General features: G+C 43.7%; 1 protein-coding gene across 2 annotated transcripts in view; it reads right to left on the reverse strand.

Annotated features, from left to right (window-relative positions):
* Nucleotides 1–15,132, reverse strand: part of itpr3 (inositol 1,4,5-trisphosphate receptor, type 3) — an 80,657-nt gene that overhangs the window by 53,991 nt on the left and 11,534 nt on the right. For both annotated transcript variants that reach the window (XM_064299837.1, XM_064299836.1), the window contains exons 2-6: nucleotides 13,138–13,208; nucleotides 10,268–10,389; nucleotides 7,725–7,811; nucleotides 3,789–3,947; nucleotides 2,146–2,244 (exon numbers count right to left, since the gene is read on the reverse strand). In XM_064299837.1, coding sequence (XP_064155907.1) covers nucleotides 2,146–2,244; nucleotides 3,789–3,947; nucleotides 7,725–7,811; nucleotides 10,268–10,389; nucleotides 13,138–13,208 — 538 coding nt within the window. The remainder of the gene's footprint in view (nucleotides 1–2,145; nucleotides 2,245–3,788; nucleotides 3,948–7,724; nucleotides 7,812–10,267; nucleotides 10,390–13,137; nucleotides 13,209–15,132) is intronic.

The raw sequence follows: 15,132 nt of genomic DNA on the forward strand, positions 1-15,132 counted from the left end.
ACATTAATATTTCAGCATGTATCTAATAGGCCATTCATATGGACGCTTAAGCACCTGTTCTATAGTCAGCAGCATCAGCGAAACGAGACTGTTCCTCTCATAGAAAGGGTAGGGATTGTGCTTCAGTTTAATTGTCATAGACCTACCTTATCACAGAGCAGTTAAACAAACCTTTTTCATTTTCTATTTTCTACCACCAGTGCGTGAGGGGCAAAAAGAGGTGGAATATTATTAAATGAATAATACAACAAGCTAACGTGTAAAAGAGGGAGGACAGTCATCGCCCATTATGGTATACTTTAGAATCAATTCATGGTGATTTGTCAGAGCAGTGTACTGGTCACATGTAGCGGTCACATGTAGTGTTCACATGTAAGTCACATGTAGTGGTCACATGTAGCGTTAATGTCCTTCTTCAGTACCCAATGCTTTGATCACCCCAGTAATCCTGCGAATGACTGTTCTCAGATCTGGTGATCAGTTTATGAGAACGTGAGAATTTGACCAGCACAGATAGCTGTGGTTGGACAAGCACACTGCGGTATGTCTTATTACCGGTGCTCTTTTCCAATGAATCATCTCACATACTGAAACACTTCACTATGACAAAACTGACTTTGACCAATGAACCACAGCCTCATTTACCAGGCAGTAAATTCATTCATTCATTCAAATTCATACAATTCCTTCCAAAAGTATACTCCAAAGCAGTGACAGAACTCAGGTTGATAATCCATCCACCAGAATTAAAGATTATTTGCATGTATAATGCTGTGTATAGTTCTGAAAACGAACTTTATTAATATCTGAATGACTGTTCACACAGCACAGCTCATATCAGGGCTGCCCAACCCTGTTCCCAGAGATTCACCCATCAGTATGTTTTCACTCTAAGAAAACACACCTCATTGAGCAGCTAGAGATCTCGTTGGGCTGCTAATTAGTAGAATCAGGTGTGCCAAATTAGGGTTTAAATGAAAACCTACGGGACGGTAGATCTCCAGGAACAGGGTTGGGCAGTCATTGCTCACATGAATACTAAACGTTTTAGTCATAAAATTTCTCTAGCACCAGTAAGGTGTGTTTTTTTTCGTGATTATTGACCCACAATATATATCCCAGTGTGGAACAGCTGGAGGAGATGGTGCCAGCTCCCTAGACTCTGCAGACTGCAGCTGTGCGTGAGCATATGACGCATGCTGCAGTGAGACTTCCACACATTTCCATGTGCTCTTTATGCAATTCATATTTACTGTAAGTGTGTATTTACTGTAGTTTCCTGGAACAGGAACAGCACTGCACTGCTTACAGATTGGGATTGTGACAGTTCGTAGGATCGTTAGGCACGGCAAATATGTCACCAGTTAGATAGCAGATAGTTAGTTTATTGTCATTCCTTCTCCTTACAGGTTATGCAAAGAGTAGAACAAAATATAATGCCCCCGGGGCCATAGTGCAATACTTAAAAATAGAAAGAATTAAACAAGCAATAAAAACAATGCAATAAAAACAGAACGTACAATAATAAAAGCAGCAAACTAAAAAACTTCACAGCATCACATTGCTTGACAAAGTTTGCTGATAAAATGACTTACTGGGGCAGCAACTCACCTCCATTACAGTAACTCGCTTCCATCACTCACTACTCATCTCAATTACAGTAACTCACATCCATTACGGTAAAGTGCCTCCATTACTGTAATTTGTCTCCATTACAGTAACTCACTGCCATTACTGTAGCTCACATCCATTACAGTAACTCACCTCCATTACTCTAGCTCACATCCATTACAGTAACTCACCTCCATTACAGTAACATGTCTCCTTTACAGTAACTCACCTCCATTACAGTAACTCACATCCATTACAGTAACTCACCTCCATTACTGTAGCTCATATCCATTACAGTAACTCACCTGCATTACTGTAACCTGTCTCCATTACAGTAACTCACTGCCATTATTGTAATTCACCTCCATTACAGTAACTCACCTCCATTACTGTAGCACACATCCATTACAGTAACAGGTCTCCATTACAGTAACTCACCACCATTACTGTAACCTGTCTCCATTACAGTAACTCACTGCCATTACTGTAACCTGTCTCCATTACAGTAACTCACCTCCATTACTCAGCACTCACCTCCTTGCAGCCAGGGTGGTCAGACAGTTCATAGTTGCTGGCATGGAGGGGCTGGCCTGCATTCACTGGGTTCAAAATAACTTTATCCCCCACCACCACCTGCAGTAGAACATGAGGAGATCATCAGCACATACTCAGCAAACCACACCCACTAAAAAACCACACCCACCACACAGTGAGAAAGCCACACCTACCATACACTCAGCAAACCACACCCACTAAAAACCACACCCACCACACTGTGAGACATAGCTGTGAAGCACACTACCAAACTACACCACACCCACTAAAACCACACAACTCCACCTAACATACTCAGCAAACCACACCCACTAAAACCACGCCCACCACACTGTGAGAAAGCCACACCTACCACACACTCAGCAAACCACACCCACTAAAAAACCACACTGTGAGAAAGCCACACCTACCATACACTCAGCAAACCACACCCACTAAAAAACCACCCCACCACACTTTGAGCAAACCACACCTATTACATACTCAGCAAACCACACCCACTGAAAAACCACACCCACCACACTTTGAGCAAACCACACCTACTACATACTCAGCAAACCACACCCACTGAAAAACCACACCCACACTTTGAGCAAGCCACACCTACTACATACTCAGAAAACCACACCCACTAAAAAAACCACACCCACCACACTTTGAGCAAACCACTCTTACTTACTACCACACCCTCAGCAAACCAGACCACCCACACACAGAGCAAGCCACACCCACCATATGCTGAGCAAACCACATCTGCCTAATCCCACCACCCACACACTATCCCCTTTATCTACAAAATTATATATTCTAATATTCTTTAATAATATCTTATACAGAGGAGCAACTAAAATCCCGCTGGATTGTATGAACTATATGTATGAATGTATGAAATATTTGAAATATATATTTTAAGAAATTTCTGACAAATTTTGCATGTTGTCATCAGATCTTGTCCTGCACTGCATGTCTTATATCCAGTGAATGGAGAGACAGGGACTTATGCATAAGGATTTACAGTATCTCCTGTAAAATGGAGAGACAGGTGCTTATGCGGAAGGATTTACAGTAACTGTGTCCAGTGCATTGTGGGTGCTCTGGCCCACACACATTCCTGAATCCTGATGTCTGCACAGCTTTCACGAGTGACAGTGGCTTCTCTGTATCCGCCTCCACATTGTGTTTCCTACCAGAGGTCAGACTGCAGAAACAAGCCCACTGTAGACTAGACTTCCTGCTCCGTTAAACGCATACTCGTTCAATGGACCATTTAAAATTTGCATTGAACTTAGATGATTAAGTATATGTATGCTAAACAGTGAGATGGAACCCTAAAGGTCCTTTTAAAACTATAAAGGTGGAGAAATTTGACAAAGTCTTTTAAAGCCAAAAGGTAAAGAAATGCTTTCAAGGCCTTCTCATTCAGTGTGTCCATGCGTGTGTGCTAGTGCTCGCGTTCTTCTGTGTGTGTGCACACAAGTGCAGCTGTACACGCGTGTGCCAGCACTCGCGTTTTTACACGCGTGTGTACGCACACGAGCGCAGCTGTACGCACGCATGCGTGTGCCCGCGTTCTTCCACACGCGTGTGTAAGCACAGGAGCGCAGCGCGCGCGCGGATCTCACATTGTCCCCGTTGGCGCGTAGCTTCCAGAAGGGCTGGATGAAGAGCCAGGAGCCCTCGTTCCCCGTCCCGTCCAGCGTCACCCGCATGGCGTTCTTCTCCAGCAGCGCCGGCAGCCTCTTGTTCACTGTCAGGTACTTATTGCTCTTCATGTGCAGGAGCTGGAATAACATACACACACACACACACACACACACACACACACAGATACACACACACACACACACACAGATACACACACACACACATAGAACTGAGTGCTCTCATTACACATGTATGACAGTCAGGTACTTATTGCTCTTCATGTGCAGGAGCTAGAATAACATACACACACACACACACACATAGAACTGAGTGCTCTCATTACACATGTATGACAGTCAGGTACTTATTGCTCTTCATGTGCAGGAGCTAGAATAACATACACACACACACACACACACACACACACACACACACATAGAACTGAGTGCTCTCATTACACATGTATGACAGTCAGGTACTTATTACTCTTCATGTGCAGGAGCTGGAATAACATACACACACACACACAGATACACACACACACACACGCAGAACTGAGCACTCTCAGTACGCATGTGTGACAGTGAACTGCTGTGATGTGCACAATGTGAAGGGTTGTGTGGCGGGCTGGTACTGCTCCTGAAAGTGCTACAGAGTCTGCAGAAAATGGTGTCTTCAGATAAGATGTCATTGTTTAAAACATCAACTCCGAAAATCTGATAAGCTAACTACTTGACAGCTGAGTGACCTACTTACAAACCTTACACCTGAGTCACCTACTTAGGATGACAGTGTTGTATAATGGGCAAGGAGTTAGTCTTGTAACCTAAAGGTCACAGGTTTGATTCTCCGGTAGGACACTGCCGTTGTACCCTTGAGCAAGGTACTTAACCTGCATTGCCTGTACATATCCAGCTGTATAATTGGATACAATGTAAACGCTGCGTCTGCTAAATGCCTGTAATGTAATGTAACCTACTTACAAACCTTATACCTGAGTGACAAACCTTATACCTGAGCTGCCTCCCAGCCTACACCTTCTGCTAACCTACTATACAACTTCAGCTCACATACACTACACCTTCAGTTCTTTCTCTCTCACTCACACACACACACACACACACACGCACACACACTTTCTCTTATTATGCTGTGATCCCTCTCCAGTTTGGCTCCTGATGCCGTGTGAGAGGGTGAGTCACACAGGAGCGGGGTGAGCCACACCCGTCTGGACCTTCTTGGATCGAGAGGGGCTTAGAAATCGGCCTACGCCCCCGTCCGTACAGGCCCTCCTTGCCTTTCTTCAGATAAACTTCCACAGCAAATGTTCACACAGTAAAATATCCAACTGATGAGGAAGGATACTGAGCCCTGCTTTCTAAAATACATAACATTTGGCTATCAGACCCACCATTATAGATTACTCAACTCACCTGAGTAAGAACTATGACTGCATACACTTACTTTACAAGCTAATTAAAAATGGCTGAATCTAAAAAACAACTAAAGAGTTAATACTACTTGATAAAAACTCAAGGCCAAGGGCATCCAATCTTATCACAGAAGGGCTCGTGCAGGAACATTCTTTGCTTCAGCCCAGCACTAAAACACCAGACCCAACTTGATAGAACATCACGATTATTGTGAGCCAGGTGCTTTCGTGCTTGGCTATAACAGGGCTCCGGACCCACGCCTTCTGTTCTCTGTCAAGGGGTTGACTGCACCCCTGCGCTCTGGACTGAGGTATAAACGCACATGTTAAAAAAAGTGCTGTTGTCACCGCGCTCCAGGTTTGATGACACACGAGCAAGTATTTGCATGCAAAGAGAGCAGCTCCGCGTCGTGTCATCAGGTAAACGCAAGTCACCTGCGGTTTGTGTGAAACACACCTGTGGGCTGTCAGAACGCGAGAAGCAGCTCCGCACCGCTCACCTCACAGGACCGACCAGCGGCACGCCCGCGGCGCGGCTACGTTAGCCCAGACAAGTCAGCGTTCAGACGGCGTTCAGCCGAGGGGGTCACCGTGTCGAGACACGCAGCTCCGACACACCGCTGAGGTTACCAAACGCACTAACACTGTGACCTACCCAGCCAAACAAACGTGTGACAGCCTGCCGCGTCGGGATTGGATTGATTGGAGGTAAACAACGGGGACTCCTGTTATGCTGCACAGCGGAATGTGCCGAGGTCGACACGCTGGATTTTTCGGTCTTATCCGGTTCGTTCGGAAGTGGATTTGCTAACAGCTCAGAGGGTGAAGTTAATTGCAACTGTAAAGAGAGCTAAACTCCGGCTATTATATTTATGACTAGCCCGCAGCATGTACAGACCGTAGGTAACACACCGAGGTTAGCGCAAGCTACGCTTCAGAAACGCGGTTAATGTAAATCATTCTGGATCGGCCCCCGAAGCAGGAGTTCATAAACACGATGCAAAACACAGGTGGTGCAAAGGCGATCACAAAAGTACAAAAATAAATAATAGCCAGTTAAAAGCGGCAGTTAAGGGTGCAAGCTTATTATAACGGGCATGAATGAAGATGAGAGTGAAAGTGCATTGTCTTCCAAGGTTAAGCTCTCTGGGATGCAGTTTGATGAATTCCAAGTTTATGTCACATGCTTAAACTGCTTAGAAAAACAGTGATGACAATGCTTTGCATTCAGTCTATTGTGGCAGTATTTTTTTTGTTTGTTTTTCCATTTAAAATTAGGTTAAAACTAGAACTAAACCTGACCCATGCCAAGGATCATGTCAGTATCAACTACAACTTCATGAGAAGAAGATTCTTAACTGCTATTCTACAATATCAAACAATGGGTGGAAAGACTGAATTTTTCAAGTCCTCTCAACAGCTTTGTTTTTTTTCAGGTATTGACACCATTTTCATTTTATCTTTTATCTTTTCATAAGGTTGTGTCGTTTCATTCAGAATATGATGTAGGCCAATAGATCAAGTCTGGATTTAATTCCAGTCACATCATTTTTTTACATTTAAAAAAAGGCCAGAAAATTAATAATGTTGAATCGCTTGTGGCAGTCATGTTTTTTTATCTAATTGTATTAAATCTTGGTACACTATGTCATAGCACTGTGCTGAGGATTACCAAGTCTAGCATAATTATGACCGAAAAAGCCTCATTTACATATGTAGGTATTGATTAACTTGGATGTAGTGCACTTCTTTTTTGACATAGGAACTTTTCATTTCAAACTTGTTAGGGTCCAGTACAAACATGCTAGGTACCTTACGGTTCATGAAAATTTTTTTAAGCATAATTATTTTTACATTTTTCGGAAAAATGCTGAATATCGAATCGCTTATGGTAGCCATGTCTTTTATCTGATCATGTTCTACAGTGGCACAGATCAATGTCACATCCCTACCTAGAGCCACAAAGTCTGATAATGATTAGCATAACAATGACTGCGACAGCTTCATTTGGATATTTTGTTATTTATGGTAATGATTAACTTACGTGTAGCATGGTTGTTTTCTGATATAGGAACTTTTGCTTTTCAAACTTGTTAGGTACTGGCACAAACATGCTACATAGCATTGTTTCTGTCAAGTGGACATTTTTTTCCACAAAATTCAAAATGGCAGAAAGTTCAATGGGTTTCATCTTCTTGTGTTTTACTTGATTTTGTTCATTTTGTGGAGGCAGATCTGGCAGCGCGGTTCAAAAGTTATGACCTCGCAAAGTTTTGACTTAGACTGCTTGTTATAACGTCCCTTCAGGAGTTTTTGTCTCAAAACTGTCAAGACTTTTTTTCTGCAAAAGAAGAGAAGGCTGAATAATAATGAAACGAATGAATAAGTTGAGTTCCAGCCCCGTTTGGGAGCGGGAACATTTGGGAGTTTGACCAATAAAAGCGTTGCACATTTCTTAAAGGTACACAGGCGGAATCCACACCTGGATGACGGTGCCGTACTTCACCACGTCCCCGTGCACCTTCTTATTCTCCGTCTCGTTCTGTTTCTGCTCCAGGTTAGCCGCATGCTGCATGGAGAACACGTACCAGAGATACACATTAACAACACGATACCCATCTACACCACACCAGAGATACACATTAACAACACGATACCCATCTACACCACACCAGAGATACACATTAACAACACGATACCCATCTACACCACACCAGAGATACACATTAACAACACGATACCCATCTACACCACACCAGAGATACACATTAACAACACGATACCCATCTACACCACACCAGAGATACACATTAACAACACGATACCCATCTACACCACACCAGAGATACACATTTACAACACACCAGAGATACACATTAACAACACGATACCCATCTACACCACACCAGAGATACACATTAACAACACGATATCCATCTACACCACACCAGAGATACACATTAACACACACACGAACACCCACAGAACCACACAGATACTTACACACGATTAACAACACAGATACCCACCTACACCACACCAGAGATACACATTAACAACACAATACCCACCTACACCACACCAGAGATACACATTAACAACACGATACCCACCTACACCACACCAGAGATACACATTAACAACACAATACCCACCTACACCACACCAGAGATACACATTAACAACACGATACCCACCTACACCACACCAGAGATACACATTAACAACACAATACCCACTACACCACACCAGAGATACACATTAACACCAAGATACCCATCTACACCACACCAGAGATACACATTAACAACACGATACCCACTACACCACACCAGAGATACACATTAACAACACATACCCACCCTACACCACACCAGAGATACACATTAACAACACGATACCCACTACACCACACCAGAGATACACATTAAAACGATACCACTACACCAACAGAGATACACATTAACACCAATACCACCTACACCACACCAGAGATACACATTAACAACACAATACCCACCTACACCACACCAGAGATACACATTAACAACACGATACCCACCTACACCACACCAGAGATACACATTAACAACACATACCCATCTACACCACACCAGAGATACACATTAACAACAGATACCCATCTACACCACACCAGAGATACACATTAACAAACACCACACCAGAGATACACATTAACACGATACCCATCTACACCACACCAGAGATACACATTAACAACACGATACCCATCTACACCACACCAGAGATACACATTAACAACAGATACCCATCACTACCAGAAACACAACACACCCAAGATACACATTAACAACCCCCACACCAACCAGGATACCATTTACACCACACCAGAGATACACATTAACAACACGATACCCATCTACCACCACCAGAGATACACATTAACACAAGATACCCATCTACACCACACCAGAGATACACATTAACACAGATACCCATTCACCCACACCAGAGATACACATTAACACCAGATACCCATTTACACCACACCAGAGATACACATTAACACACAGATACCCATCTACACCACACCAGAGATACACATTACACAACCAGAGATACCCATTAACAACCACGATACCATCTACACCACACCAGAGATACACATTAACAACACGATATCCATCTACACCACACCAGAGATACACATTAACAACACGATACCCATCTACACCACACCAGAGATACACATTAACAACACGATATCCATCTACACCACACCAGAGATACACATTAACAACACGATACCCATCTACACCACACCAGAGATACACATTAACAACATGATACCCATCTACACCACACCAGAGATACACATTTACAACACACCAGAGATACGCATTAATACCAAGATGCCCATTTACACCACATCAGTGATACACATTAACAGTAATATACCCATTTACACCACATCAGAGATATGCATTAACACCAATATACCCATTTACACCACATCAGAGATACACATTAACACCAAGATACCCATTTACACCACATCAGAGATACACATTAACACCAAGATACCCATTTACACCACATCAGAGATACACATTAACACCAAGATACCCATTTACACCACATCAGAGATACGCATTACACCAAGATACCCATTTACAGCCCATCAGAGACACACATTAACACCAAGATACCCATCTACACCACAGTGGAGATTCTCATTTATAAAAATGCTTATTTACTCCTGAGCATAGATACTCATGCAGAGATAAACATTTAAACTAGGTACACTAATTGACAAAGCAAATGCACGCAGAAGTATACCATGAATGAACAAACTTTTTTCCAGAACAGTTTTAAAGATTAATAAGCTTAAATAAGAACATATTTTCACAGATCTAGTAATTTGAGCAAAAAAGCCAGTCAAAATCTAGTCCCCAAGGGCTTCAAATGGGTAATGTGACCTTCAGTTACTCTTATTTTTTATCAAGCGCACTAGACCAGCTGATGGGACCTCGGTCTGTTCACCTGCAGTTTCTGCAGCAGGACCACGTCCGCGATCTTGTCCTTCTCATGCTTCGCCTGCTTGGCCTTCCAGAACTGTTTCTGCGCGGAGTAGCGGTTCATGGGGTAAACCTTGAACAGGCAGTCTGGAGGGCGGAGAAGGGCGGAGGGGGAACACGTCAGCCAGTTTACCACAAGGGCACTGAGAACCCCAGCAAGGTCTCCATGTCACAGGAGAACCATTCTCACCTCTACCACAAGGAGAACCATTACAGGAGAACTATTCTCACCTGTACTACAAGGAGAACTATTACAGCAGAACCATTCTCACCTCTACCACAAGGAGAACCATTACAGGAGAACCATTCTCACCTCTACTACAAGGAGAACATTAGGACTATCTCACTCACAAGGAGACATACGGACCATTCTCACCTCTACTACAAGGAGAACCATTACAGGAGAACCATTCTCACCTCTACCACAAGGAGAACCATTACAGCAGAACCATTCTCACCTCTACTACAAGGAGAACCATTACAGCAGAACCATTCTCACCTCTACCACAAGGAGAACCATTACAGGAGGACCATTCTCACCTCTACTACAAGGAGAACTATTACAGGAGGACCATTCTCACCTCTACTACAAGGAGAACCATTACAGCAGAACCATTCTCACCTCTACCACAAGGAGAACCATTACAGGAGGACCATTCTCACCTCTACCATAAGAGTCCGCATCACTCAGAAAAGACACTGTTCTGTGAACTTCTGCGGCCGCGACAGCATTCTCCAGATCAAATTTAAGGTGAAATGCATATTCAGCTTTCAAGCTTTTGGTTTAATATTTGTAAGGGCGTGTTCGCAAAGGCTTTGGAATGTGCTGCTTTTTAACCACAGCCAGGAAGATTCCACATGTTTACAAAAGTAGATCACACGGAAGGTGCAAGCAACATTTCGCGATGTTAATTATATTCATTAACTCACAACCTCCTGCCTGGTGAGATGATGAAATGATACAAGATACCATACGGAGCTGGATCAACACGTGTACGCTATATCTCCTAGAAGTATTTACAACACTCTTCCAGGAACCAGTTTCTCTCTTAGACCTTGGTGTGACAGCTGAGATTTCTGCAGACTGCACAACTGCTATTTCAGGCCTGTAGAAAAGTGCGAATTCAGGGTCAGGCAAAAAGCATTTGGTCTTGCTGGGTACCATTAAAACTCTCAACCATGCTTTCTGCATGACCACTGGAAATTTGAAAAGAAACCCATATCTATTTTCTACAGTGACAACTGTACCATTTAGTTAACTGTGCCAAATGAACAGCTTGTTAAAATACTGGGATTGCGGTTGAGGTTGGAATGAAAACCAGCATACACAGTGGTCCCCCAGGACCGAGTCTGAGAACCACTGCCTTAGAGACACAAAGCATTGTAAATATGCAAGCAGATTTTATAACACCTTGAAATAACTATTCACCACAGATATTCAATGCATCCATTAGAATTTTGGGGGCTCAAACCCAAAATCCCCCCACTTTAGCTATGTCACTGTTCAATTTTCTTTTGCAGTGAAGACCTGGTGATTTAAAGAGCAAGGAATGTTAGGGATTATGTAGCCAATCAGGGGATTAGATGGCCTGATGGAGAAAGCCAGTTTCTTGGGAATTTTGACCAGACAAAATTTTGTATTACAAACGAAAATAATCATTTGTTATTTTTTTGTAACCAGGGGTAGATCGTCCCTCCATATCATCAGATTTGGATTCCCTCCTTCTTAAATATCTTGCCCAGTACAACAGATGGGCCAGGCGTCATCTTTTTTAACCCTTTAAAATGTGAGATCACAACTACCTGGTTAGAATGTGCTTGACGGAACACTCTAATGCTGATGTCACAATCACTACTGGTAACTAAAAGCAGCGGAGTTCTAGAGCACTGACTAAGAATTTTGATTTTTTTTTTAAAAACATTTAAAGAAACCAGCTCTTCAAAGGATTCAGAGCAAAGCCAAAATGAGGCAGCACATGCTTCACAGGTTACAGAGAGCGGAAGCTGATCAAAGTGGGTTTTTTGTTTGTTTTTTTTTGTTTTTTTTTTGCATTTTATGAAAATACAGACTTGTGAAAGGTCTGACGTAAGGGGACCAACCTAGCCACCTTCCGCTCTAAATCTCTTCTCACCTGCGTGATAAGGGAGCAGGTAAATATTGACTCACTTCCCTCTCCTCTCCTCTCCTCTCCTCTCTCTCGGATCTCTCGTTTCAAGGCGACCAGCCTCAAGTGAGCGCAAGCCTTGATCTAGCAGCGGCCGCTCGGTACCTGGGCCGTGCGCATGATTGGCTATCCGCGGTACCTGGGCTGTACACGATTGGCCATATGGCTGAGTGGCTGGGCAAAGATAACACTTATCAATAAAAGCAAAACAACTCACTCTTTCGAGACTAATCCTTCACATTAACACTCTTTATATGGCAACTATTGTATTTGCCTGGAACAAAATGGAGTTATGGATTGCCACATGTTGACTGAGGGAAATGCTGTCACGCTAACCTGCCTTATACTGTACATTCAGTTATCCAGGGAAGTGAATTCTAGTGCAACTTTAGCATGAACAAAAAACTTTTACATCAGGAGAAATATATGAAGTTTGAGACCATTCTCCCAGGATTCTTCTTTAAGTTTCAAATGCACACTTACATTTTTTAATTAATAGTGGCTTTGTTCCACTGTCATGTTTTAAAACCAAATAAGATGATCCTGACATGGAAATTCCATGCAAGAAATAATATTTTCATCATTATTACCGTCACTATCAGGTTAATATGACCCGTTACATGGAAACTGTACGTTCAAGAACACTTTCAAAGACAAAGTAAAATCTAACCTCTAAACTTTTTGGGGGGGTTATCCAGGTCTCCTGCTGCTGGTTCCACCACACAACGGTCATCCACCAACCTGTGGAAAGAGCACACGTACAGTTACACCTGAGGAGACAGCACACCTACAGCTACACCTGAGGAGACAGCACACCTACAGCCACACCTGAGGAGACAGCACACCTACAGTTACACCTGAGGAGACAGCACACCTACAGCTACACCTGAGGAGACAGCACAACTACAGCCACACCTGAGGAGACAGCACACCTACAGCCACACCTGAGGAGACAGCACACCTACAGTTACACCTGAGGAGACAGCACACCTACAGTTACATCTGAGGAGACAGCACACCTACAGCTACACCTGAGGAGACAGCACACCTACAGCTACACCTGAGGAGACAGCACACCTACAGTTACACCTGAAGAGACAGCACACCTACAGTTACACCTGAGGAGACAGCACACCTACAGCTACACCTGAGGAGACAGCACACCTACAGTTACACCTGAGGAGACAGCACACCTACAGCTACACCTGAGGAGACAGCACACCTACAGTTACACCTGAAGAGACAGCACACCTACAGTTACACCTGAGGAGACAGCACACCTACAGCTACACCTGAGGAGACAGCACACCTACAGTTACACCTGAGGAGACAGCACACCTACAGCTACACCTGAGGAGACAGCACACCTACAGTTAGACCGGAGGAGACAGCACACCTACAGCTACACCTGAGGAGACAGCACACCTACAGCCACACCTGAGGAGACAGCACACCTACAGTTACACCTGAGGAGACAGCACACCTACAGCTACACCTGAGGAGACAGCACACCTACAGTTACACCTGAGGAGACAGCACACCTACAGTTACACCTGAGGAGACAGCACACCTACAGTTACACCTGAGGAGACAGCACACCTACAGCTACACCTGAGGAGACAGCACACCTACAGTTACACCTGAGGAGACAGCACACCTACAGTTACACCTGAAGAGACAGCACACCTACAGCTACACCTGAGGAGACAGCACACCTACAGCTACACCTGAGGAGACAGCACACCTACAGCTACACCTGAGGAGACAGCACACCTACAGTTACACCTGAGGAGACAGCACACCTACAGCTACACCTGAGGAGACAGCACATCTATAGCCTGAGGAAAAGTCTCAAAGCTGGTGTAATTTCACATCATTTTGTTACAAACAATTCACTGCTACAAATACAGTTTGGCAAGTCTAGTCACTGCAAAGATTTATGGACAAAAAGACTTTTCGGAGTCTTGAATTTTTTGTTTTGAAAAACAAAATGTAAAAATACTTTGTAAGGATAAAAAGAAAGAATGAATTATTTTCAAGTCAAACGAAAACATGACTGCACAGTGAAAGGTCCAGTGTTACTTCAACTCTCACAGAGTACATGAGGTGTACCAGACCAGAGCGAGACCATTTGCACTCTGTAAGAGCTTAGGAAACAGTGGACATGTCACTGTGCAAACACAAAGATTTATCTATATATGGTATGAGGCTTAAGGCATGGGCTGGAAATCTACTGTATATTCCCTCTGAGACAGGTAGTGGTTCTCCTCAGTGGTGGGCAGATGAGGAGCCTGTTATAAGGAGTCCTGCAGTTTCATACAGCTCCAATGTCACAAGCAGCAAGCTTCAGTTCCACAGGTACCCCAACAAGGGTTGCCAGATTTAGAATTTGTCAAAACCGGACAACACGCAGAGCTGAATACGCCATCGTCCCCTTGGGACCGACGTTGGATGGGGGGGTGGGGGGGTTGGGGCTGGGGGAGTCATTGACATGCAAATTAATTACCATCTACCGCTAAATCGGTTCCATCAATTACTCAGACCAGACATTTTGTGGTCAGGCCACAAACTGGTCCTGTGCAAACAATTTGAAAACCAGACATTCTGGTCACACAGTCAATTAACAACCAACCAAGGACACTTAGCACAACACTCAGCTCTCCAG

Source organism: Anguilla rostrata, chromosome 11 (assembly GCF_018555375.3).
Source record: "Anguilla rostrata isolate EN2019 chromosome 11, ASM1855537v3, whole genome shotgun sequence".
Lineage (NCBI taxonomy): Eukaryota > Metazoa > Chordata > Actinopteri > Anguilliformes > Anguillidae > Anguilla > Anguilla rostrata.